This window comes from Cuculus canorus, chromosome 2 (genome assembly GCF_017976375.1).
Source record: "Cuculus canorus isolate bCucCan1 chromosome 2, bCucCan1.pri, whole genome shotgun sequence".
Taxonomy (NCBI): Eukaryota; Metazoa; Chordata; class Aves; order Cuculiformes; family Cuculidae; genus Cuculus; species Cuculus canorus.
Window position 1 is genome coordinate 153,237,609 of NC_071402.1, and position 27,236 is coordinate 153,264,844.

The 27,236-nt window shown below is 38.9% G+C and overlaps 1 protein-coding gene across 1 annotated transcript; it reads right to left on the reverse strand.

Moving 5' to 3' along the window:
* ACTR3B (actin related protein 3B) lies at window positions 1-26,376 on the reverse strand. The gene is made up of 12 exons (XM_054059610.1): window positions 26,192-26,376; window positions 18,071-18,126; window positions 16,022-16,146; window positions 14,917-15,027; window positions 14,440-14,535; window positions 14,181-14,288; window positions 12,762-12,905; window positions 11,839-12,012; window positions 9,381-9,473; window positions 1,882-2,007; window positions 1,358-1,441; window positions 1-753 (listed from the first exon to the last, which is right to left on the reverse strand). Exons 1-12 carry the CDS (start codon window positions 26,233-26,235, stop codon window positions 658-660), a joined length of 1,257 nt encoding a protein of 418 aa, XP_053915585.1. The 5' UTR covers window positions 26,236-26,376; the 3' UTR covers window positions 1-657.
* Between the last annotated feature and the right edge of the window lie 860 nt (window positions 26,377-27,236).

A 27,236-nucleotide genomic window follows, 5' to 3' on the forward strand; every position in this document is an offset into this window, starting at 1 on the left:
TTGTTTTTTCTTTTTTTTTTTTCCCCAAAAAAAGTACCAGCACAACTCCAATACATGCCTCACACCTGGAAATGCGTAACATCACTCCATGACATTGATAGCTGTTCGTGCTTAGAACTAGTCATCAATTCACCCTACCAATATCATAAAATACAAAATGATATGAAAAACCTACATTTACAAAGTACAGTCCAAATCCTGCAATCTAATCTTTTGGGGCAGGTACCTGCATCCATCCCAACTCCCCTGAAGGCAATGTGGTATTTAGTGCTCCATTGCTAAAGATTTGATTGCAGAATCGGGGCACAAATGGGAAAGGTTTAAATCTTTCCACAAGCGGTAAAATGCTGCCTTATTCTTCTAGATACAGTTTCAGTAGTATTTGCACAACCTCCTAAACCAAGACTTACCTATTTTCAATTACCTCACATTTAGGAAGAAATAAGGATAGGCTTTAAAGTAGTCAGCAGAGAAATGGCTTTTACTGAAATGACTTGGGGCTGTAAGTTGTGCTTTAGTGCACCGTGGTGATCCAAATGCTTCCAAGAGATAACCACATCTTGCTTCAGTTTTTATAGTTATCTACTGCCTTCCTCTGCATTACATGAGTTTCTTCACCAGCAAGGTATCAGAGAACTTGTTTCCATTAGACGAGCATTATGACATGACTCCAAAAACAGGATTATGACGACAAATACTAGGGCCATACTCTTCATAGTCTTTCTTGGTGTGACATACTTGGAAAAACTCTGGCTATGAAAATATAAAACAAATCCCATCAAAACCATAAGAATACATCAAGTAGAAAAAATTACAAATAAACTAATGCCTTAACATTTTTGTAGGCTACAGCTTTATGACGCATATTACATTTTGGAAATAGAATAAAACTAGAAATATTAGTATATGAATACAATCAATCAATAACAGTTTGTCTGGACAGAAGACTGTTTTTAAACACAGCAATAAAAACAATCCCATTTTGGAGACAGGAATTGCTGCCACTGTCCTCTTTCGCATCTCTCTTGTGTTTAATACCATTGATTTGGATCCTATACTCCTGAAGTCCTAACTAATCTCTGGTGCTGACTTCAAGAATAAAGGGACTACTCTGCATCTATCATATAAAAATTACTTTACAATTACATCAAACCGTGACTGCCTTACTCAAGCAAAGCTCCTGCTCGCCCTGTACAAATATTACTGAGATATAAGTTGGGTAAGGAACCAGGATGTGACACAGTTTTAAATTGTCACAATCAAAAGGTTAAAAACTTAGCATTCATATCAAATATAGCCAGAAGATAATATGCAATTAAAAAAAAAAAAATTAAGAACAACTTTGATAAAGACTTACTGTTGAAGCCAGCATGGAACCGCCGAACCAAACTGCGTAACGCTGCATGTGATGTGTTATCACTTGAACTTCAACTGGTTTGGGCTAAGAGAAACAGTCTGTATTTAGTTGGTTTACATTTTCTAGCAAGATGCTTACAAACCGAAACTGCTCAGACCCAGACATCATCACCTCTTCACTCACATCACTATCTCACACTCATTACTCAGTCTGCCACGTTCTCTAGGAGACAAAGTCATAAAATTCTTCATGATTAGTATGCTGAGGATGCAACAGCTGAATCCCGCTTGCCTACTGCTAGATAGCATCTCTCTTAGAAAGGAAACCATAAATGCTCTTAGAGACTGCTCACAGTAACTTTAAGGTTCCTATAAAGACACACTGCAAGACTACCAACAGATTTAACAACATGTACATACACACTACTCATTTTACAATGTTGTTTTTTCACTAGTGAGGTGAAAGTTTTAAACTTTATTTCTTTCACTACTCCTGCAAACAATGCATTTGAAATGCTTACTTACTTTTATCCGACCACAACTGAGTTCCTCACTAAGTCGCAATCTTGCATCCACTACTCTCTTCAAATCCCTTTGCAGTCGTCGTCCAAAGTCCCTGAACATCGTAGATCCTCCTGAGAGAACCACATTCTGTGCACAGATTAAAAGACACATTCTTTAAATCCATCTTCAAACAAGTTTCCCAAAAGCCAAAACTGCAGAGGCGACTACTCGGATCTTAACATCATTAGGAAGCTGACAAGCTACACAGAACACCTTGAGCATTACTCAATTTCCACAGGAGGCCCATGGTATCCTACTTTTTTACTATTCCCCTTTAGAGAACAGCTTTATGTAGAATATGTTATTACAAAAGAGAAAGATTCCATTAAAATCGTGAGCTAGTACTCTACACGTACAGAGCAGCAGAAATAAGATACTACATCAAGAAATTTCACAGGGATGCTTATAGTATGTAGTTTTAGCCCTGATACTAAATAAAGGTTCTGCTGTCATACATTACCATTAATGTCCTTCCAATAGCTGTAAAGTTATCTAGAACTCTATTTTATGATTATTATTTTTAGAGTTAGATTTCTAAACATAGCAACCAGTAAGTCCGATGACTTTTCAAAAAGGTACTACATCTCCGAAGAAGACTGCAGTACAGAGAAAGGTAAAATGCCTTTCACTTTTCTTGTCTATACCTGCTGGTCTGGTGTCACTCAGTTTTCAGGGCAGAACAAAAAGCCTCTTCGCCTGGACATGTACCTGGATTCTAAATAGGTGTTTTAATGTCCTATCCTTAATTCTGATAATGTTGCAGCGTCACATACCGACACAGAATCATTTCAAAGGTGGGACGACTCAAAACAAGAACCCTATAACATAACACTGCTGCAAAAAAGCATTCCACAATGAAAACCAATGAACTCTGTGCGACAGAACCACATGTGTGCTCTTGCATGCTGCCCCAACTGCAAACCATAATGCCAGTCAGCGCTTACTAAAACCACTCGTATGCCTTAGACACAAGGAATGCAACAGAGATCAAGAGTTCATTACACACAGGTCAAAGGACTACCCCTCAATAATGATTTTTTTTATGCTACAGACCAAGACTGCGCACATAATGAAAGAAACCCTGAATCACTGTTTTCAGCCAGGAGGCCTGCACACAGATCTGAAGAGTCAAAGACATGCATAACAAGCATTCACACTTGCAGGGGGCAGAAGTAACTGCTTGCATTTTAAGCAACAGATAACAAGGAAAATCTTGCTTGTAACTTGTAAAGTGAGAAGAAAGCTTCTTGCTTATTCATGAAAAAAAATTTCTCTGCACGTTGTAAAAGCCACTACAGCAGGAAAAATTCATTTCTTCACATCTTCAGATTATCTACAGTATAAGAGAGTGCATCACAAGGCAGGCGTGCTTCAAAGAAAAGCACATATCCCCATAACACTACTGAAACATTTCCCAAAAGAAAGATAAAAACAGAAAGGAGTCATATTTATAAGCAGGAGCTAGAAGTCACAGTTGGTCCTAAAACTGAAGCAGGAGGGAGGTTCTCCCTGCTTCCTCACACACGAGACCATCTCTTCCCCTATCTCAAAGCGGTCATGTTCTCCACATGGAAAATGAAAACTGCTCATAGGGGAAAAAAGACAATCACTTTAGTGATGAAATAGCAATTAAAAAGATGCCATCAGAAAGTATTACCTGGAGATAATGAAGCTGGCAAAGATGGCAAAAGCAATAATTCTCTTCAAAGTAAATTAAACTTCAAGTATACTCCGTAAAGTGGACAATGCTACCACTACAAATAAATTTCAGAATAGGCCTGAAAATAATTGCTTGAATACTTCTGAGACCAACTTGTGCAACTACAGAGCTGGCAGTAACACTGGGGGTGATCTTTTATCATCGCAGGGTTAGAAGCTAAGAAGTTACACATTCTGCAGGTTATGATTATTCAAGTACTTCTACACTGAAGTACTATTGAAGGAAGTTTAACAATCATACCACTCACACAGAGCAGAAGCACTGGGGTCTACTTGTTGAAAAGGTGAGTCTTCTCATTATCACACATCTGGACAAGACAGGCCAAGCAGAAGTTTATATATAAATAAATAGGTGACACCAACTGCCATTATAAGTTGGTTAATTACACAGTTACAGTTTCCCTGCTCCCTGCACTTCTTGTCAGCACAGTGCCAAATCTGTACTAACTCTTAAGCAGAAGGCTGCTTACGATGGGCTTCAGTAAGTCGTCACAACTCAGCTGCAAGAAGGTCAGAAGCCACATTGTCCTCACTCACAATGAAAGCAGAACACATTTACAAAGGACCCAAGGAAGGAGGGAAAAGACTGTCAGATCAAGAAAAGCCACAAACCCAACCCCTCACAAAAAAAACAAACCTGGAAATCACGCCACCCCCCAGGAAATACTTTCTCTAGAATAACTGAGTGTAACACAACACAGTAATTCCAGTAAGCACTTAATGAAAAATGCAACAATGAAGCATGCTAAATATGTCTGTGGAAAAAGCTTACTAGTGTCATTTGGGTTTTCAGACCGCCTGGGAATTCTCTGGCATCCCAGAAAAAGACACCAAGGAGGTCAAGATTTACGTATCCGTTTCCAGCTGATTCTTTTAAACAAGATTTCTTCTGATCTTAGTCTGCTCAAACACACTTTGGCTGGTTTAAAAGCTCTCAGAAGACCACAGGTTTCACAGCTAACACCGATTATTACAGGACTGGACAGAAAGAAGCTTCAGCTGATTTTTAGCTTTATAGCTAATTGGCTGAATATTTAAGTTGTTTCAGAAGGATGTATTCCCCTAGAAGAGAGGGCTGAAGAATTTCCACACATCTGAAACAGCTAACCCCAACATGTAAATAATGAAAGCAGGCCATTTCTGGAAGGAAACTCGGGGGTGAACACCATTCGTCTCAGTGGGCTGGCAAGAATTTTTCACTTCTCATCCACATTATCTACTTTCTTATGAACTCTAGCACACTGAGTTTCTTTCCATACCAGTTCTTGTATTACACCTGTACAGCACAATGCAGCAGAGATATGAAGCTGCCTAACAAAACAACCCAGCTACTGTAACAGAAATCTCTAAGTCAAGTGTACATAAAAATTCCAAAAGGTTAAATTAGCTTCTGCAGAACTCAACAGTACTAAACATCAGGCGCTGAACCATTTTGTGCATGTGCCTACTGCACCTTGTAGCACAGTATAAGCACACTCTCAGCTGGACACTTCAGACTTTGCAGCAAATAGAGAACTATCCACTGCTTTTCCGGTAAATAGGAACTCCAACAACACATTCCAGTTTCCCCTCCTTCCAAATGACAGCCTAAATTAAAGTTGTTTAACATGACACAATCACACCATTAGAGTCACAAAATGAGAACAATCTATAACTTAATAAAAATTATTATGGCTAACAACTGTAAGATTCACAAGCTGAAGCCAAGCACTTCATAAGCAAATGAATCAATTAAGCTACATGCCTCTTAAATTAGCTAAAACAGGACAATATGTGCCAACACTGTGAAATATTTCCATATGGAAAGTACAAGGAGAAATATTATACATATTAAACCACAAATATCTCGCAAAGAAGTAAATGTATTGTGAAAAACACTGTTTTCTAAATAAGTTTGACATTTGATGATTAATCTCTGTTTCTTTACAATCAGGATTTTCAATGTCCAGTTCACAGTTCGAGTAATAGTAAAAGATTCCAGCATGTCTTATGGTCACGCTGTTCCACAGAAATATGCCTGCACTCAGACACATAATAACCCCAAAACACTGCAGATGCATTGACCTACTCTTAAACTAGCTAGCACGGCTAAAGTTATAATTTTAATTACAGCTGTAATAGGAATATTCAGAGCTTCTCTTCAGGGCTCCAGTGTTACATTAACAGTGTTAATCACCTGGGGCTCCCGCTTGAGGTAGCAGGAATACCTTTCCTTTCCCATGTCTTATTGGTGCCAATACAATGCGGATCTAACAGCCTGGCAGTTTCCCCAGCGTTACCTCACCCACAGAGTGTCCCTGATCTGCATTCAGTAATTAATAGCAATCGTTGTCATTTTGCTGAAGCACAGACAAGCAAAAGACAGTTAAACCCTATCCAGTCTTCTCCTTGAGGATATCTACTATTTCTTAATGGAAAAGCAAGAATAGGATTGATACAGCAAATAAGCTGGGCACCATCACAGGCTGCATCTCTCCCTGCAGCTCACAGACATACAGCCAGCAACCACACAGCAGTCTGGCAGCGCCACCTACACACCACACAGAGTATGGGAAGCTGTTGTCACACCAAGCAATTCAAGTTAGAAGTGATATTAGGGGGATGTTTACCATCGCTTTAGCCTCCCGCACCCCAGATATCTCCAGGCTTTGAGGATGGCTCTTTAGGAGCTGGGCAGTCCACCGTTTAATCTTTCGAAAGAACACTGATGCAAGTGCAGCCCAAATCTGAATTGTAACAGCAAGCTCAAACCCACGATTGTCCTCAAAAGCCACACACTCAGCTAAGAAGTCACCTCCTCTAAGGAAAAGGCTCATTATTATTAAAACTCTGTCTCCATGCACCTGCGTTTCCACCAGAAACCTGGATGATTTATCTACAATAAAACACCACACTTGCCAATACACCGCAGTCCCCACCTCATGCAATGTTTTCAGCTTGAGAAATCGGCTTAAAAGTTTGAGGTCAAAGATGTCACAATTTAATTTGTAGTGATTTCAATCATCAATATTCAAGCATGCTTGGGTAGGATCTTTCAGAGGTATTTCTGACAGAATTTACCTGGTTTCAGATGTAATGTATCTTAAATTCTTTCATCCATATATTTGTGCTAAAAACACAGCAGAGAAAAGGTGAAAGAAATCAATTGTCGGAACAGTCAGTGACCCTACACTTATATCTTTTAAACTGGGAGAAGTCACAGACCTCAGAACTGTCAATACGGTTCTCATCACCTGTTACCATCTAAACTTTAGAAGTACCTGTGGAGAGATTCTGGATAGGGAAAAAGTAAGACAAAGCAAAGTGTGGAGTAAGTTTCTGAACCTGTTACCAACAAAAAATACAATTTATTAAAACATCAAGCAGTTTCTAAAACGTCTGAAAGCCCTTTGTCCACCTTTGAAGTTATTATAACTATGTTCACAAGGAAACTTAAAATTCAGCTACTCCTTTTTGACAATGTCAAAACTTATGCCCTAACTGACAAATGTTAGGACAAGTTTCAGAGCATTTCCAGGTTGAAGAGAGATTTTTAAATGGCGGCTAGTATTGAAAACATCCAACACTAGCATCTGCTGCAGCTATACCACAGAGCAGATGTCTCCCACTGATGCAAGCTGGGTATACTTTAGTAGTATGCCCATAGTAACCTGAAAGCTGGAGTAAGGAACATGTTTTTCTGCACACCATAGTCCCCATCACACTACAACTCTCTCCCTCCAATTTCTCTGCTTTTCTGTGTTATCAGCTATACTATATATCCATATAAACATGCAATAAGCAAAAGGAAAGGCCATGGAACGGTATTTTAAGAAAAAAGGAAGCTAATGAATTCTCCAAAGAACAGAACTAGACGAACTCTATGTCATTCTTCCCAAGGAACGACCAGGGAGATTCAATGCCTCACTGAGCCCTGCAAAAGCACGGTCATAATTCTAGATGCCTGCAGGATGGGTCATTTTTCAACAGAAATTCAACACACAGGAAATGGATCAACATAGCAAGGATGCGAGATTATTTCAGCTACGTGGTAAGATCCAAAATTACTCCCTCTATCATTTAACTTGAGCACTCACTTTAAATTTCATTCTGCTTTTTCAAGATTTGAGTTTGTAAAAAAATAAATAAAAAAAAACCCTAAACAATCCACCTCATTTCATCAAATTTCAATGAAGTCTCCTGGTTCCAGGCCCAGCAGCCTACCCATTTTCTTCCATTTTAGCAGAAAGCAGCTCACTTCAAGCAATTCAGGACTCTCAAATCAGTGTTAGAAACACAGAATAAGAAAATAAATTAATTCTTCCAAGCAATCATGTTAAGATGGTGTAATCATGGGAATTAAAATAGTGCACTGCTGGCAACCACCATACAATTAAAAAGGCTCCATCACATGTGAAAGAATGTTTGTGCTTAGTATTGAATATCTGCAGTCTATAGGACTTGGTTGAAGAAGTCAGTTACAAAGGTCCTGCTGGTCCAAAAATCTGCTGAAGTAAGATAACTGGCCTCATAAAAGAGATGGTGATCAGACTGGGAAACAGGGATAAAGCAAACGAAACCAAAAAGGACAAATACCATAGGACATCAAAAGACAGGTTGTGACACAAGGCTTCAAAGGCTACATGCCATACATAATCTGCAAGAAGGACACTTGCACACATTTTCTACATGAACACTGAGGAAGAATCCAAACACACTTAATGGAAACCTGGCTCAAGAGCACAGTCCCTTGACTGGCCACCACGCAGCACTGTGGGCAAGTCGAACTGATAAACCCAGAAACTAAGAGACTGTACGCGGATTTCTGCAGCTATACACTACTTTCAACAATGAGAACAGAGATGCTCGTCCCTCTGCAGTGACCTTGCTTAAAGAATATAGCAATTATTTGCATTAATAACTACATCTATCATTACATTCAATAGGTATTTGTGTAACATTTATTCTCAGTCTAGCTTACAGAGTATGTTTACTAGACAAGTAAAACAAACTGCAAAATTTTAATAGTGATGAATGACCCTGAGATACAACTTAGCTGGAACTTAACACTCATCCTAATAGATGAATAAAACTGCCACCTTTTACATGAGCAAGCAAACCTCTCCATGCAGAAAAACACCAAGAAGCATAGAATGTGCCGCAAATACAGAAGAGCTTGCCATAGGCTATGCCTGTCACTACCCTCCTTTTAACTTCTAAAGGAATCGGTGACTGAATGTACCCTCTGGACTACACCCACGGCAAGTTTAAACAGGTCTAATTATTGTCTCCTAAAAGATTTTTGTCTTCATGTACTTTAATACTGGGTTCAATACCTGGCTAAAGCTGCAGTCAGTGGGCAACAAGTCAAGACCATGAATCAAAATCTATGTATTTGAAACAAGTGCGTAACAAAGCAGTGAGCAGAGGGGAGCGAGAGGATGAGACCACAAAATAACCCTTAAAATGGCCAAAAGCCAAAGACCTTCAAGCACAACAACTCACATTCCCAATGTCAGACACAACTGACAGACCCCTCTTCCCAGGGACAATATTCACCTATGGATCAAGCTACTACTACAGATAACCTTTTGGAAAGAAAAAGAACCAAATGTCAAGTACTCTTCATTCAGGAGTGGCACTTTGTTTAACTTGAATCTTATTTCTTATAGTGGGGAAATTAGTAGCTACATTTCATGATGACGGTGTTGATATTTAGTCTTCAAATTAATTAAGTTAATCCAACAAAAAAAAGATCATACCTTATATAACGGACGCCGGACATCGATGGGACAGTTCTGTATAACTTCATCAACTACATCCGAAATGGATTCCATAAAATCAGGATTAGCAAACTGTAATGAAATATAATAGGCGTTAGATTGTTCGTCCCCAGAATGGATAAACAAAAAGGGTGAAGTGAGACTGTATAGAGATTTTGTAATAGCACTTTCAAAGGGGGCAGGTAGGAATCAAAGTCAGCATTACTCCTGCTCACCACTACATTATAACAAACCCAGTTCTGTACAAGAGAAATGAAAATTCTTTTTTCTGCAGAGGAATGCAGTTTCTACTCCTTGGTCAGAAATTCTCTGTTGATAATTTATGCACTACGGAACTACTATTGCATGTGATATGACTGAATTGTCCTGAAAAATTAAACTACTGTTACTATGCAATGTGATCCTGTCTTTCCTTTTAAGTGAAATCAAAAACAGTGTGCAAATGAGAAAGTTCCCCTGCAAGAAATTTTCGACCCTATTAGACTACTTACATTAAATTCCCACCCAAAAGTCAAGATTATATTTTTTTCCAAGCACACAAAATCTCCAATAGTCAAAAGGGCATAAACACTCTTAAGGTCTCGAGTGGAAGTCTCCATCAATGCAAACATCAGCACAGTGCTACTGTAAATTTCTGCTTTTGTAAATCCAGAGAGTCAGAGTTGCTAATGCTAGAAAACAGATTTGAGCTAGTGGCAATTTTCCACTTAAAACTTAACATAAACTTTAAAAAAAAAGAAGGAAGAACAGTTCATGGCTTCAGTTTTGCCCTTTAACAGATTAAACTTTGAGTAATTAAATTAATTATCAACAAATACATAATAATAAATTATTATGGGCATATTATGACATAAGTTTCAAACTTCCCCAAGCACGCAGAAGCTATTTGGGTTTTGCATCCTAAACAAGATGAAATATCTAACTAAATGACTAACAAAAGCCAAAACACAGCAAGCATACACTGAACTGAAAGCAAAATTAGCACAAGAAGCTGTGCTAATAGAGAACAGGAGCAGCAAGAATGAAGATAATCTCAGAGAATCCAAGCTAGCTTCCACAGTAAGAATTAATCATGCAAGAAGCTAAAACATGAAACCACATAAATTAAAAGAACAGAAAGAAGTAGTGTTGCCGCAAATGGACAGTTCCAATCTGAATGAGCTACAGCCTGAAATCTTCTCCCAAGCTCTCCATAGAGATACCAATAACACAACAGAGCAAACAGAATAAGTAGAAATTAGACTTACACTACCCAAAGCAGAGTATAAGATGCACCCAGAAAGCAGACCAAAGAACTGACATGTGAAATTGCAGTCCACTAGCAAATATCATAAAGCTGGAGACCAGCAAGTAAAATAGCTAATGTAAAAAGCAGAGAAATACTCTGGATAACTACAAAACCCAAAGCCTAACTTCAACAGTATTAAAAACTTCAGAACAAAGTTTGCAAGATGGAAATAAACTGAAAACTGGGAAAGGTTACAAGACAGTTTTACCAAAGGCAGCTTTCACCTAGCTAACACAATATCCTTTTAAGTGAGGATTTCATGAAGTCCAGCAAGAAATTCTCTTTGGATACAGTATGTATTACAGAGTGTGTTCTTCTTGTCTAGAAAGTCACTTCAGTTTTTTTTTTTTTCAATACAGAGACAAGAAACTATCATGAAATCAAGAAAATGGAAATTAGTTCTTTAGCGTGTTCTTGACAGTCACTGGAGTGAATACAGGGAGAGGAGCAATTAAAATGATGTCTAACAAATGATTTAGCCCAGAGTTCTAGTGATCAGATAAACCGGCAATAAATAGACTAAGGCTGAAATTTAGACAAAAGGTGAGAAAACAATGGTTTTTAATACCTTTCCAATAGGAAGAGCATAGACAAGGGGAACTTCACCAGTGTTAACACAGACCTGGACTTTTCTTTTAAAAAACAGGCTACAGTTGCCCACAATAAAGTCCATGGAATACATAAGAATGGAGATTATCTCCTCCACTATACTGTAACAGGCTAAACTTCACTCTTTCCTCTCCCAAAATATCCTGAAGCTAATGCAAACTGAACTACGAAAAAAACAGACAAACTAGGCACTGTGATGTTTCCCAGAACTCTACATGTTACTTATAACCACAGCAACAGAGACTGAGAGGACTTCCTTCAAGGACAAATTTAGAATCCATGCTTAACAAATTGACTCAGTTTTGTATAAAGAAAGTACACAAAAGCCAGTGTCCATGATTCAAAATACTATTGATGGAATGCTACTCACGTTTTTCTGTGCTTATGTTATCTGAGACTGTACACTGCAGTCAGAAGACTTGCCATCCCTTGCTTCCACGTGATGGCGCACCGGCACCAAAAATGACAGTACCTCCTTCCCCTCCTCCTCTTCAAACAGTAATGTTTCAGTAACTTCAAATAACTGGTCCCTATTCTTACCTCAGGATGAAAGAAAATTTCAGGTCCAAGGAACCTTTCATAACCGACATCTATAACAAACTTGGTTTTGTTGATTGCATTGATGCCAGTATACTGTTTGATCCATTTTCGAGGATCTGTATCATACTTGGCAAATTCTTTCACTATGTCAGGGCAAATGTAACAGTATTTTTCCTGTTAAGAAACACACACATTAAAAATAGCCAAAATAATTACTCTATCATTCATTAAAGTATTACACAATGAGAAAACAAATATATCTGATCATGCTTACAGATAGGGATGTTCAACAGATGTTGTCACCCAAATGACTACTGAATCATAGAATCACAGAATGGTTTGGCTTGGAAGGGACCTGAAAGATCCTCCAGTTCCAAACTCCCTGCCATGGACAGGGACACCTTTCACTGGATCAGGATGCTCAAAGCCTCATCCAACCTGGTCTTGAACACCTCCAGGGATGGGGCACCTGAAGACTGAACGCTACAAGACAATACACATGACCTATTTCAATTAAATTGCATGCTAAATTACCTAGATCAGCCTCTGTCAAAACAAAAACTTCACAACTATTAGATCTGACACGATAAAGGAGTTCAATGTGAGCTCTCACTGCACGATCAGAACCAGGCAATCACCCTATTGACGTTACATACTTTTTTTTTTTTTAACGCAGATTTTAGTAACTGAAGCTTAAAATCTGACTTAATTTGCAGAACACAGTCACTCTGTACAGTCTAGCGTGAAGATTTTCTTCCTCTTTCTTGTTCCCCCACACCTGATTGGATAAACCACCAGAAGTCTGTGTAATTACAATACACAGCCTACATTTGCATTTTTAAAAGAGCCACTGGCAACTTGTTAAAAGCAAAAAAATAGCTCAAAGAGTTTTATTTATTTATTAAGTGATAAGCAGGGCATACCTTTATGGCTTTTGCTGTCTCCAGAGACTGTTCAGGAGGAATTCCCACCTCCCTTTCCCTTAGGAGTTGTTGAATAAAGTAAGTGATATCTCTCCCTGCAATAGGAATATGTTTGATGCAACTTCCAATAACATAGCCTTCTGCCTACATAGAAGGGAAGAAAATATTTAGGGAAAAATCTACTGTGTCCCAATAATTAACAGCAAAAATAACATCCATTTCTATAATACTTCCTTTTGATTTTTAATTGGAAGTAAAATCTTGAAATTGTAAAATTATTATAAAAATGTACAACCCACTGCAAAGTGGATTGATTTAAAAGTGGATTTTCATTAAAAGACTGATTATCACACATAAGAAGATACTGATTATCTAATAGATGCACAAGTGATAGATAAAAAGTCTTGCACACATTAGAAAACAATGTCTGGTCAGACAGTTCCCTTTAGACATGATCGGAAAGACAAATATAATATAAATAGACCACTTGTGTCCTGTTTGAGTGTGAAAAATTAGAGCAAAAAGTATAAAATTTATTAAAATTCTCAGATAAAAAGATGAAGCGGTACCTAATGATAAGCACAATAAACTAAGAAATCTATTTGCTGGACTTCTTTCAGGGTGTATTTGAAAAAAACCCACTGGGTTTTGGGTTTTTTAACACTTTGCAGAGTTTCATACAGTAAATGCTGGTTTTTCCCAGCATTTCTCACGTAAATAAAATACTGACGAGACCAGGTTAATACCAAAATGCAAGACAAAGTTAACTGGAATCAAATTTTCATTTCTAAAATAACTGCCCACTCAAGCATACTATATGCTTCAGAAATACATTAAATGAAATAAATAGAACAGATGTCAGCATGCACAGATAATTCTGTATTTTTAACATCTTACCATAATTAAGCCGTTTGAGATCACTCATGTATATGAACATGCATTTATACAAGCTTGTAGTTCTTTCCACACAAGTAAGAGTTCAATAACTTCTTAAATGCAATAAAATAATATCAAAAGCACATGGCTTCAACAGTATTAAACAATCCAAATGCAGGACATAAAAAATGTTAAAACATTTCCTGTTAGACATTGGTGGCATGCAGGAGATCCAAAACAGCAATAAGCATTAATGTTGAACAGAACCAAGGCATCACATAAAGAGAAGACAGACGTTTACATAGAAATAGGCTTTAAAAAATGGCCTGACGAGCCCTCACAGTGACCTTCATATAGTCTGCAAGCTAAATCAATTGCATACTTTTCATAACAATCATAAGGGAGGAAAAATCCCAAACAACCAAGCAACACTAAAAATTTAAAAATAAAGTTCTGTTTGACACTTCTTATTTAAACCTACAGTAAACAAACCATGTGTTTGTACAAACCACTGATAACTCCAAATTGCAAGGTGCCACATACCACAGGAATTACGTGGGTCACTCCATCACCACTATCAATGACAATTCCAGTCAAAGTACGTTCTCCAACCTGCCTTGATGTCCAAGAGGCAGCTAAGGCCAACACTGCCTATATGAGAGAGTTTATATTTAGAAGCAGGCAAAGCGTGCTAATTTACAATCTCAAAATCTACTTTTTCAAACATTTTAGACACATGCATACAGAAGACTATACATACTGCAGCTACACTACTTTAGAAGCATGCATTCACTTTGTTCACCTGAACAGCAATGTAAAGTCCTGGTATGTTAAATGATTCAAACATGATTTCTGCAAGATACTCTCTGTTTTCTGGTGTGTTCAGCGGAGGCTCTGTCTGCAAAAAAAAAAAGAGAAAAGCACCTCACTAGACTCCTACGGGTTTGTGCATTGATCAAATTTGTGGTAACCAAACTTCTAAAATTCTCAGGGTACTCAAAATAGAAAATTTGAAACAGGATTTAGTTTAAACAAAGCAACTGAAGCTTTTAAAAAATGAAATCTAGCCTGCAGTAGCTTGCATCACAACATTAACAGAATTTAGTTACAATGCAGCTTTACAGTTTACTTTCCTTCTCCCTCTCCTCTCACCCCAGATGGCTGCTAAAGAAATAAGACATATACAGAACAAAATCCTCCAACACAGCTACTTGTGCTTAGAACATTATCTAGTTTTCCTCTTACAAAAATATTTTCTTACCCAGTTTCATTAACTCACCATTAAAAAATAGTGATCCTCGGGTTCAGCTCGTAGGTATTTAAAAATTACCTGTTCCATGAACCTCTCCATGAGGTCCCAGTCTTCAACAATACCATGTCGTATAGGCCACTGAAACAAAAACTAGTCAACACTCTCGACCACACAAGGATAAATAAACCCAGAATTAGAAACAGTCTAAGTCCCCAAGCCCTTACATCTTCTGCAAGAATGAAAACACCTCATCTCATGGATATCTTATTAAATCCTCCATTCTAATTTTAATTTAGAGGCAAATTTTGAAGTTATCTTCTGCTTCCAGGTACATCAAATTGTGATTCTATTTTGCAGGACTAAAAGCCAGAATCCAGACTTTATTCCTAATACTGCTATTGCTCTACTGGGGCACTTCATTTTAGTTTCATATCACTTTTATCATTTATAAAGTTGAGAATCATACTTGGCTTCAATAAGCCCCACAATCTATAAAAAGAAATAAAGACCATATAGGCTATATATTTTTCAACAAAATATCTGGCAGGGATGATGTTTACATCCTGTTCAATGTTAAAAACACAGCTGACATTTAAGTAATACAGTAGGATGTATAAAATATGATTTTTTTGTACATAATTCATAAGCCAGTAACATTTCATAAGTACAAGAAGTCCTTTACTAGGGTATGTAACATATGATTATTCACAGAAAAACTGCATTGAAGGCAGCCTTCCACAAAGCAATCCTGACATTCCCTGAAGCAAAAGTATCCAAAACATTCTGCAATTCATATGCCAAGTTAAGAGAATAAACTTTTAGCAAGACTTTGAATATTCAGTGTTTATGACTATTTTAATAGCTAATAATTTTGAAAACTAAACAGCTGCACTGTATCAATGAATATTTACAAAAGAGTTCAAGCACCAATCACATAGGACAGCACTTGTAAAACAGACATTTAAAATTAGTAAAGCCATAAACTAAATTACGCAGGTTTTCAAAAGCAACAAAACTACTTTACAACAAAGCAAATGTGTGTTTTAAATGGCTATGAAAAAAAAAGCCTAGAATATTATATAATAAAAAAGTGAAACTTTGGAAAGACTTCTTAGAAATACTCAACGCTTACCTTTGTAGCATACGTAGGTTTATCTATGGCTTCATCTCCTATGAAAAAGTCCAGATCATCAACGCCTTTCATTACCCTCCTCTGAGCCTGGTCACCCACTTTGGCTGACTCTCGGATTGCAATACCTTAAAATAAAACCCAAACAAATCAAAACAAAATTTAAACAGCTAAGTACCAAGTAATGAATATTTATTTACTTAAGGATTCTTTTCCAGAAATTAAAATTAGGATATAGAAAGTATAGTTTCCAGAAAGCAGAAATTATGTAAGCAATGTACTGACAAGTCAATATAGCAGAGTTCACTTTCACTGTATCACACAGGATTCTGGTCACCCAGCCTCATTAATGTAAATAATAACTCAGCAAATCCTAAAAATGTGCTCTGTTATAGACCATAGTAGTCAATAAACCTGTGTAAATACAGCATTGTAAGGGAGATACTCTTTAAGCCAGTAAGCAACATAATTTATTTTCTGAGTTTCAACCCTGAGAATTACGAGAAAGAGCACAGGAGAAGAAAATAAAACTACATACTTCAGAAATAAATATTGGAGTCATTATCCTGGTTGGTGAAGAGGAAGAAGAGGGGAGGGAAGAAATCAATTTGCAACACTACAGAGAAGTCTTTGGAGACACTTATGCTCCCCATTAGCAGTCTGCAACTATCACTAAAATTATTAGATGATGGCTGCTATAGGCAAGAAGATGAGACAGCAAAAAATCAAATCTGGGGCAAGCTATAAATACAAATGGAATGAACTACTCTTAAAACATAACCTTATTTATATCCAGTTTTCTTTGAATAGGTCAAAATCAGGATCTAAATAACACACAGTAGGAAATGCAAGCATCACCCACAAACACAACAAATTCCATCAGCACCAAAATCTACTGACAAGCAAATAATGCTTTTGGAAACACACCTAAGCTCCAAACATGTTTATAGTTTTATAAAACTGTATTTATAAAAAATTCACAGGAAACTCCTACCATCCCACTTCTTTAACATAAGATATTTAAATCTTTAGCTGAGGTTTAAGTTTGAATTCTTTACTGTACCGAAAATAGTGAGACTATAACCTGTACTGCAGCTGCATCTGGTAAAGAACGCATCCCCCTTCACCTCTTTGGCCTCTGATTACCTTAATTATTTCCTTATCTTTATACCTTCTACTGTGAATAGCTACAGGCAGTCTAGATGCATTAACAAGTAGTTAATTGCCAAAGTTCACAAAAAGTAAAAGGCAATGTTTAACATAACTGGAGATAACCATGAAATAATGGATGCCATTCTAGATGTAAATATGTAGTCCATGCTACTATTAATAAACATACATAGCATTTGAGAGAAACTATTAAAATGATGGCATGGCAGGAGGGGTTGGAACCAGATGACCTTTAAGGTCCCTTTTAACCCAAACCATTCTATGATACTACGCTAATTAAACTCAAGAACACCAGAAAGGTATAACATTTTAAACAAGTTAACACAAAAAAAAATCAAGAGTAAATCTGCTCAACAAAAGTATGTAAAATGGGCAAAAAATTTTAATTGGTAAACAGACACACAAAAAGAACATTTTCTAATACGAACAACTTTTTTGCATAATAAACTGTCTACAGTCCCAGACAATGTAAATAAGGCAGACACCACCTGCACTTCAGTACTTAATTTGATTGGAAGCCTTCCCCAGATTATCCAGGCAGTAACCATGGTGTCAGGTAGACAGGAGGTAAATTGCATTCTGTCTACCCAAGAGTCCTGGCAGAAAAATAATGGAGATAAAAAGGAAATTGGACTGGAGTTCTCTTCATCTTTGTCATAGCAACCAAGAGCTGATTTAATGAGCAACAGTCCTAGCTAACTGCAAACAAGTTCTGTTTAGCTACACTCTAGCCAAAGATGCAAACACAGTGAATGTCACTTCTCAGATGGACACCAGACCATGAAGGCTGAGTTGGAAGTCGGAAAGCACGTCATTTATTCAGGAAAGCAGTCAGTGTTATCAGTGTGCATTAGAATTAGGAAGGACAAAAAAATTACTCACATGATGGGATAATGAACTGAGGTTCTGTATTTCCTGCATAGCCAAGTTTTGTATACCTAGAGAAAGAACAATCACAAGGTCAGTAGATGCTCTTAGGTGTAAAAAAAAAAAAAAAAAACAAAGAACGAAATACTTTCATTTCACTGCACTTCTTAAAGCGAAGGCCAAACAATCACACACCACATCAACTTTTTCTCGGTTATGCTTTCAAGCGCCATCCTGCTGAGAAGAAAACTCTGAAGTGGTAAATATTTCAGGTGTTACTTATTTTTCAGACACCTTCAGCTTATAAATTTTGGTAGTGTTTTTTCAGAGCTATGAAATCTGAAAACTCACCTCTTGCTTCTCTGTCTTTAGAGAGACAAGGTATGCCAAAAGATGGAAAGGCCACATCTTCAGTCAAAAAAGGGCTGTGCAGATCTTACCTTTCAGAGAGCTACCATGACCAAAGACATCACTAGACTTTGCATATTTCTTTAATATTGTCAAACACAGAAAAAAATACCATGTCTTAAGTACAAACCACAGTTCAGAACCGTAGCTGCAATCCCGATACGATTCCCATTCATGCCTTGCATAACCCACTCATTTTGTCACAGGTACAGTAAGTATCTGTGCGTGGTAAAGCAATGCAAGCATGCATTGAGAAAATGCTTTAGAAATGGGCAGCAGATGGTATATAGCATTGCCGTCTCTTTCAATATACATGTAATATCTATTTTAACAACTAAAGGATCAAGAGAAAAAAGAAACTCGTAACTTAAGGGTGAAGAAAAAGAAACGGAAATTTCACATAAAATCTAAAATCTTTGTATGGTGTTACTGGCTGCAAGCTAGTTCAGGTCTTCAGTACGCAGAAATAATTAACAGCCCATACTACAAAAAAACAGCTCTTATTCCTTGAGGGGGTGGTGGGTGGAAATTGAGAAGTGGTTTCCAAAATAAGAGGAAAAACCCAACAAAATTGAGATACTGAAGAGACTGAAGTCTCTCCCTAATACTGTCACTAGACTGAAACACAAGTGCAATAGTATGATTTAGGGGAAATTAGCATTATTCACAATAATTTTTACCATGATATCTAAAGCCATGGCATTCTTAAATGCGACCAATCACAATCTAGGTCCCAAAGTGAATGTAGGGTCTTTATCTACAGCCTATCCTCAATATTTGGAAACAATATTATGCCACTGCTACAGCAGAGAGTTGCTTCTTCATTAACAGCTTAAAGAAGCGAGTTCCCCTTTATGGAGTATTTGGTATAAAACAACTCATTAAGAGTCAGTTTGCTTAGATAAAGGAATTAAATCAAAACTGAATTAGCAATGACCTTGGAATTTAAATATTATATTTTCAACATCTCTTCAAAGCTACAGATTCAATAGACTTCAAATAATAGTTAAAAAAGCCATTTTCCCCAAGGCTAAAAAGACAAGAACTGCATTCTAGGGGCAAGGGTTTGTTGTATTTTTAATCATTATTATATGGGCATATGCTTTCAGTCTAATCCAAAATGTTTATGCAGCTCTCAAAAAATAATAGGGACATTAAATTAAACTGATTTGTAAGGAAAGTCATTTCTAGTAAGAATTCTTTTTATGATTATTACTGCATAGTTTCTTCACATTTTAGAATGAGGCCTACCTAGGGAATACTGTTAAAACATAACAAGCAACAACATGAGTTACACTGGGATTTGAGACTCATTACAGGCTACATCCTCTGTTTCTCTCTCTGAAATGTGGCTTGCTCAAATGCACATAGTAAGGACCACGCAAAACATTTTTTTCATTAAAGAGACCTAGTTCTAAGTTTCTTTTCTCCCTGAAAGGAGGCTGTAGTGAGGTGGGTGCTGGTCTCTTGTCCCAGGTAACAAGTAACAGGACAAGAGGAAACAGCCTCACGTTGTGCCAGAGGACATTTAGATTGGATATTAGGAAAAATTTCTTAACTGAAAGGGTTATCAGGCATTGGAACAGGCTGCTCAGGGAAGTGGTTGAGTCACCATGAGGCTAAGGTGTTTAAAACACAGGTAGTCGAAGTACTCAGAGATCTGGTTTAGTAGAGGACAGATATGGTTGGGTTCAATGATCAAGCCTCAAAGGTCTTTTCCAACCAAACAATTCTATGATTCCATAAAAACTAAAGGTTCCTGCAATATAACCACAACTCATTTCTTAAACTAAACTCTGGCCGAGAGGTGACTTCAGCTTGCCATTTTCTCCACACACACATGCTGAACTCACATCCATTTATAGTATCAAAAAGAAAACATCCTCCAAAATTCAACTTTGGCTATCAGACTGCAACAGCTTTATCTTCTCTCTCAAGTAAGGATCAGATCTCCCTACTAGACTAAGTCATAAAGTTACCAAGACCCTACAGCTCAATATTTTACCCATTTATTTTTCACTAGCTGAATTAACCCCAATGAAAATCATGAGATAAGCTTATTTCTCAGTATCAGTGACAAATAGTTCTCTTCAAAGAACACATCTCACAGAAGACAAAATCTGGAAAGATTTATTTTGCATGCCATTAGTTCATGAAGGATTACTACTACAACTATGAGAATAACTGAATTGTCTGTTGAATATTGAAACAAGGAACAGCAAAAAATGCTGCTCAAAAAAAACCCATTTATTTAGGGTCAAACAGGAGACAGACTTCAAGAAGTGGCCACAATTCAGGCTCTTTGACAAAACGAGATGGAAGGGAAAAAGCAGACTACTCTCAAAACCACTGAGAAAGAGAAGGAAGAGTGGCAATGTGGTTGTGCTGCCCTCCCTTACCCAGCAGTCTATTCACTTGGACATGGCAGACGTGGTCTTAGATTTTCCTTCTGCCCAGCAGGACCCAACACATTCCACCTTCCAGAGCCTTACCCAAGAGTGCATTAAAGCGTTTGGGTGACCCAATTCCAGGACCTCCTACAGAGATTGTTCCTTTTTATACAAGATATTTAAATATTAATTGACCTGAAAGGCTCTGGACTTAAACAGTTAGAGAGGTTACCTGGTCTCCAGTCCCTTCTCCAATGAATATTTAAGCATCTAAAACATGTTTTTCTTTCTCCTGGGTTACAGCCTAGCACACTAATGGTAATGCAGCATCTTGAGATCTGTAAATTACAGAGACAGCTGTAGGGAATGTGTAGTTAATCAGTGTTTCAATTTAATTTCATTAAAAATAGCAGATTTATTGCCAGCAAGAGAGGAACCTACTGGAAACTCTCCAAAATATAGGATACTGGAGGCTGCATTAAAGCTTAGTAGAAAACCGATCCAAAAGACTAAGAGTATTTCATGCAAGGGGATTTGGAGGTACTACTCACTTAAAGAAAAATTAATCACTGGAAATTACATACTGTTGAAGCAATAAGTTTCTAAAAATAGTGTTGTCTCCCAGGTACTATTTTCGCCAGGTGATTAGTTAGTACACAAATAAGTTTCATTAGCTTTTGCATGAGGAATGGTCATCCTAACACTGTTCTCTTCTGAGGTCCTACTGTTGAAGGACAGAAAAGCTTAAGACAGAAAAATGACTACAAAGATGTACAAATGGACCAAACTTGGAAGCAGATGCTGCACTTTCAACTACTTTAAAAAGCAGAGATATATTTTGGAAAATTCTTACTAAAGCATGAGAACAACTTAATTTAGGTACTTATTATCACAAACTCAGGCAGTTGCTTTATCTGTCTCAAAATACAAGACATTCAGTTTTTCTCTAGACAAGTAGAGAAAAGATCAAAGCCCAGCTATGAACATTTCCTCAATTTCCATCATTTTAAACATATGGATCAAAACCCGATGTGTTATATCCAGAAAATAAGGGTCTGAAAAGATAAGATTTGAAGTTATTGAAGATGGTAGAATGCTTTAAGAAAGTTGTCTAAGCAAATAAACAACCTCTGTAGAGGTAACACTGTCTCGGACATCTAAGATGTTAAATAACTAACAGTTAGTACTGTCAGAGCACCTGCAATGTCATCCTGCTGCAAACAGACTATATCATCAGTATTACAAATATGCGCAAGCATCTCGCAACACAAGTTCTTCATAAATATGTGGAAAAGCACTTTTAAAATTCAAAAAGACATGATGAAGGAATGAGAATAAGGAAAGGACAGATGAAGGAAGAAATATCAAACAGAAAAAATCTATTATGTCTGCTCAATTTACCCAGGAGCACCAGCAACCACTGTAAGAATAAAGCGTGCATTAGAGCCATCGGGTTTTTTGAGAGTCTAGCACTTCACAAGACTGAAGCTTGTGATTATAAACATCATTTAATTAACTCAGGCTCCTTAGACCCAGAAGAGCAATTAGAATAACACCCGTTTCCATGTCTCACATACCAAGAGCAGAGGTAATACTTGGCTAAAGCAGCTTATTGAGCATCAGAAATATAGTTAGTGCGGGGAAAACATAACATGTTCTAAGGTTCCAGCTATCTTTAACAGCCCAGCAACTGCAACAAAAAAAGACCCTAAGCTTTAGTTCTACAAGTCCACTCACTTTTCCAAAAATCATTTAAGTCTAAGCTCATCAGTAAGACTTTGCTAAAGTAATTTTTCTTTACTAAAAGAAAGAGTAACTTCAGTAAAAAAACACCCAAAATAGAAGTATTCCTTAGTGTCAGCAAATATACACACTCAAGAGGTATTTTATGATATCTTTGTTTCGCACGCCCACCTACTAGCATTCTGATGTCCCACAGCAAAGTGCCAGTTTATAAAACTAGTTATGAAGTTTAAAGCTACTTAAAACAGCAACACTAGAAAGGCCTGGTAGTGCTAAGAAACTAAAAATAGTATGCCCTTCTCCTCAAAAAGACCGATAGCCATGTGTAAACTGATCACGAGGAAAACCTCATGCACAGAAAATGAAGATGTACTGCAGTTGAAGTGAAGTAGGACAAGTTGTTTGCAAATACTAATGGAAAAGATGACAGCAAATTATTACCACTTTCTGCAAAACCAATGAATAGAGATGAACAGTTTATGACAAAAAAAAGTTCAAGTATCTATCTAATGGAGAAGAGAAACGTTACCCTATCCTGCTGCGATAATATGCTTCTCACTGAAGGTCTGTACCTATTTTCTGTGCACTTGTTGTGGCATTTTTTTAGGAATTCCAACACTTTACAGCACTGAGGCCTATGGCTGCAAACAGCAATAAACTGAACCAGGCTCCTTACATATTAGACAACAAGAGTCTTTTCACAAACTTCTTAAATCCCCTTACACGAAAAGAAGAGGGATTAGTGCCTAGACAAAGCACCTCATTCAGTGTCAGAGATGTAAGTAAAAAAAGTGTATTTTATATACATAGCATTCCACAGTGCGTGTCTGCATGTACCTTTTCCTTTCTGCTATGCTCTTCCAAGTTTTTCATCTGAAAGCCCTTTCATGAATAATTTGAATGAATTGTTTGAAGCTGGTAACCCAAAGTAGATTCATTCTAACAATGAGAAGGTTTTCAGCCCACACAGAGGAAAATTCCAGAGACTGCGTATCAATGAGTCAAGCTACTTCTTCTGGCTGCTTCGGTTCAGACTCATTTCTTCCTGAATTCCACAAAAAAACTTCTTTCAAATGCAGTAATCTCATTCCTGAAAAGTCTTCCACATTTCAGTGCCCTGCAGTAAAGCCAAGTAGAAGTCCCATCAGCAGAGACACCATGCTGTCTCATGTGAATTAAGATCATTTGGAGGCATGGAAAGGCAAAGTCACATCATTTGGGGACTATCTGAATTCTTCCTGAAACAAAGCGATACACACACACACAAACTCCAACAGTTCTCCCCATGCAAATACTAAATACATTTTTAGAAATTGTACTTAAACTATTATTTCCCCTAAAGGACACAATAAACCATTTTCTGTCCTTATTTATTTGGTACAACTGTTGGTCAGCAATATATACTGGCAGTGCAACACTGGAATCACTCCACAAATTGAGAGCAAAGGAGGTCACCTGCGAGAGACAAGCACTGCATTTGAAACATTTTCTGGATTTTGCAGTTTTTACCATAGCCTTTTTAAAGGCTTCACCTCAAGCTCTCATTTCTCTCTCCTTGAAAAGCTCTTCAAAACCATCAAGTAACGTTCCTGTAACACCAACAATTCTGTGGAGAGCAGATATTTAAAATATCTTCAGTAAATAAATAGAAGAAACCTGAGAACGTACCAAGGAGTATCTAATGCACAGGCAGAACTACACGCAAGATGGAACTTGGTTTCTATTTTACTCCCAAAGTTTCCACCCGTGAACTCACCAGCATTCCCCACTGAGGGGACAGAGCTGATTTCTGGTAAGTTAAGGTATAAAGTGAAACAGGATAAGAAACTTCTAAAAGTTTTGTTACAGATGAATAAAGACATATTTCAAAATACAAAACTCCTTTTCAGGCAAAGGCAGCGTGAAACAACATAATTGGAAAGTGTTTCCTCTGGTTATCTATGGGATTGGGTTTTCTGTTGGTTAGGTTTGGGGTTTGTTTTAAGATTGCTCAGGTTTGGAAGTTTTAATGGTAACTTCCCAAGCATTAAATAAATGAAAACAGTACTGCAAATTCATTGCAGAGGAAAGGTTTATTATTGCACTAAATTGATACAATCAATCACATTGAGGCACTGCCTTGCAACCGAAGTTATTGGCCAAATACCTACTCATGCACCAGTGTCTCCTCTCCTCAGAGCTGTTCATAACAGAAAAGCACAGGAAAGTCATAGACATGTTGGGAGCAGGTCCAGAGGAGGGCCATAAAAATGAGCAGAGAGAGGAAACACCTCTCCTACAAAGGAAATCTTAGAGAGTTGGGATTGACAGCCTGGAAAAGAGCAGGCTCTGTGCAAACTTTATTTGCAGCCTTTCAATACTTAACGTGGGCTTAAAAGATGAGGACAAACATTTTTATCAGGACCTCTTATGACAGAACAATAAGTAATGGTTTTAAACTGAAAGAGGGTGGAATCAGACTAGATATAAGGAATAAATCTTTTATAATGACAATGGTGAAACACTGGAACAGGCTCCCCAGAGAACTGGTAGAAGTCCTATTGCTGGAGGTGCTCAAGGTCAGGTTGGATGGTGCTCCGAGCAACCTGACTGAGTTGAAGATGTCCCTGCTTACTGCAGGGTGGGGGACACACAAGACAACCAGATGACCTTTCAACCCCAACTATTCTGATTCCTTGATAACTGGGCCAAAGGCAAGATCTCAACAAGATCACAGCACATATTCAGCATCACCTTCATTATAGCTCCTACTGACATCTCCCACTCCTGAGGGAACCAGTCTATCAGATGATGAATGTGTCTTCTCTAGCCACAGACCGGTAGGAAAGACCTGTTCCTGAAACGCTTCCTGTGCACAGCCTCTGCAATTTAGATTAATTTTAGTTCTCAAAGTCTTGAGTTACAAAACTTGTGGTTTGGCTCAATGTAGAATAACTCCCACACTGACTTGACAAGGGTGAAGAAGGGATAACCCAATGATCAGGACACACCAGTAGCGTGAGATCGCCAGCTCCCACCTTGTTGCTGGCCGGTGACAATACCTGGAAAGGTTCAAGAAGAGGCACAGCCAGCTGCAATCCAACGAGGCCACTGCGGTCCCAGAGCCGAGCAGGATGGAGAAACCACAACCCAGCCAGAAGAGCTCACCTGCCTCTGGACCACAGCGACTGCCGGCTCACAGCTCCAGGCAAAGCTGCATCCTCTCTCTCTAACCAGTCATTTGAATGAAGCCAACCCCAATTTTAGCAGTTCCATTACGCAATAGTTTCAAGGCAGACAGCACGAACGAAAACTGGACCCAAGAGCAGAAAAGGGCAGAAGGACACGCAGCAACCCCGCAGAGAGAGGACCTGCCCGTGGCACAGGGGAGGAGGGGAAAGAGGAGGAGGAGGGGGAGGCTGTCGGCAAGGGGTGGGTGTGGGGGCTGCGGAGAGGGGCTCGGAGGGGACAGGGACCCCGCTGCTCCCGGCGCAACAGCCGAGAGGAGCCGGGACGGGGGGCAGGAAGGGTCGTCCCACCGAGGGCCCTGCTGAGATCCCCCCTCCTCCGGCAAGGGGACCGGCAGCGCGCCCTCCCCCTTCCCCCCTGCACTCACCCGGTGCCTCCGTCTATCACGCAGGGGGGCAGGTAGCTCGCCATCGCTGGGGAGCCGGCAGGGCGGGCGCTACGCCACCATGCAGGCGGCCGCCGGCTCCCCCGGCGCGGCGTGGCGCGGCCTCAGTGCACGGGCGGCGGAGCACGGGCACCATGCAGCCGCCCGGCAGCGCCGCCCCCGGCGCGCGTGCGCCGCCCCCGCCGCCATCTTGGGATCGGGCAGGGGCTGCGGGCACAGCGAGGCTGTGCGGAAAGCTGTGGGTAGCGGGGTCATGGAATCGCTGGGTGGGAAAAGGTCTTTGAGATCATCGAGTCGAGCCGTACCTGTCCACTACTAAATCATATCCCTGAACACTTCATCTATCCTTCTTTTAAGGACTTCCAGGGATGGTAACTCAACCACCTCCCTGGGCAGCTTCTTCCAGTGCCCAATAACCCTTTCAGTGAAGAAATTTTTCCTCATGTCCAATCTGAACTTCCCCTGCAACTTGAGGCCATTCCCTCTTGTCCCATCACTTGGGAGAAGAGACCAACACCCACCTCTCTGCAACCTCGTTTCAGGAGCTGTAGAGAGCAATAAGGTCTCCGCTCAGCCTCCTTCTCTCCAGGCTAAACGACCCCAGTTCTATCAGCCATTCCTCATAACACTTGTTTTCCAGACCCTTCACCAGTTTCGTTGTCCTTCTGTGGACACACTCCAGGACCTCAATGTCCTTCTTGTAGTGAGGGGCCCAAAACAGAATGCAGTATTTGAGGTGCAGCCTCATCAACACTGAGTACAAGGGTTCAAACGCTTCTCGGGTCCTGCTGGCCATGCTGTTTCTGATACAAGCTAAGACACTACTGGCCTTCTTGGCCACCTGGGAGAAGCTTGTGAGAGGCTGTGTCTGTCACCAGGGTCGCAGCCTTGTTCTGGGCTTCATGCCATGGTCACCTTCCAGCTCACAGCAAGAATCATAGAATGGTTTGGGTTGGAAGGGAACTTAAAGATCATCTGGTTCCACCCCCCCAACCGTGGGCAGGGACAACTCCCACTGGACCAGGCT

Coding starts and splice junctions, on each gene's coding strand:
- ACTR3B (XM_054059610.1), bottom strand. CDS start 26,235: ATGGCGAGCTACCTGCCCCCCTGCGTGATAGACGGAGGCACCGG. Junction 16,147..18,070: donor TCAGTTCATTATCCCATCAT/GTGAGTAATTTT, acceptor TTTTATTTTAAG/GTATTGCAATCCGAGAGTCA. Junction 2,008..9,380: donor TCCGGCGTCCGTTATATAAG/GTATGATCTTTT, acceptor ATCTGTGCACAG/AATGTGGTTCTCTCAGGAGG.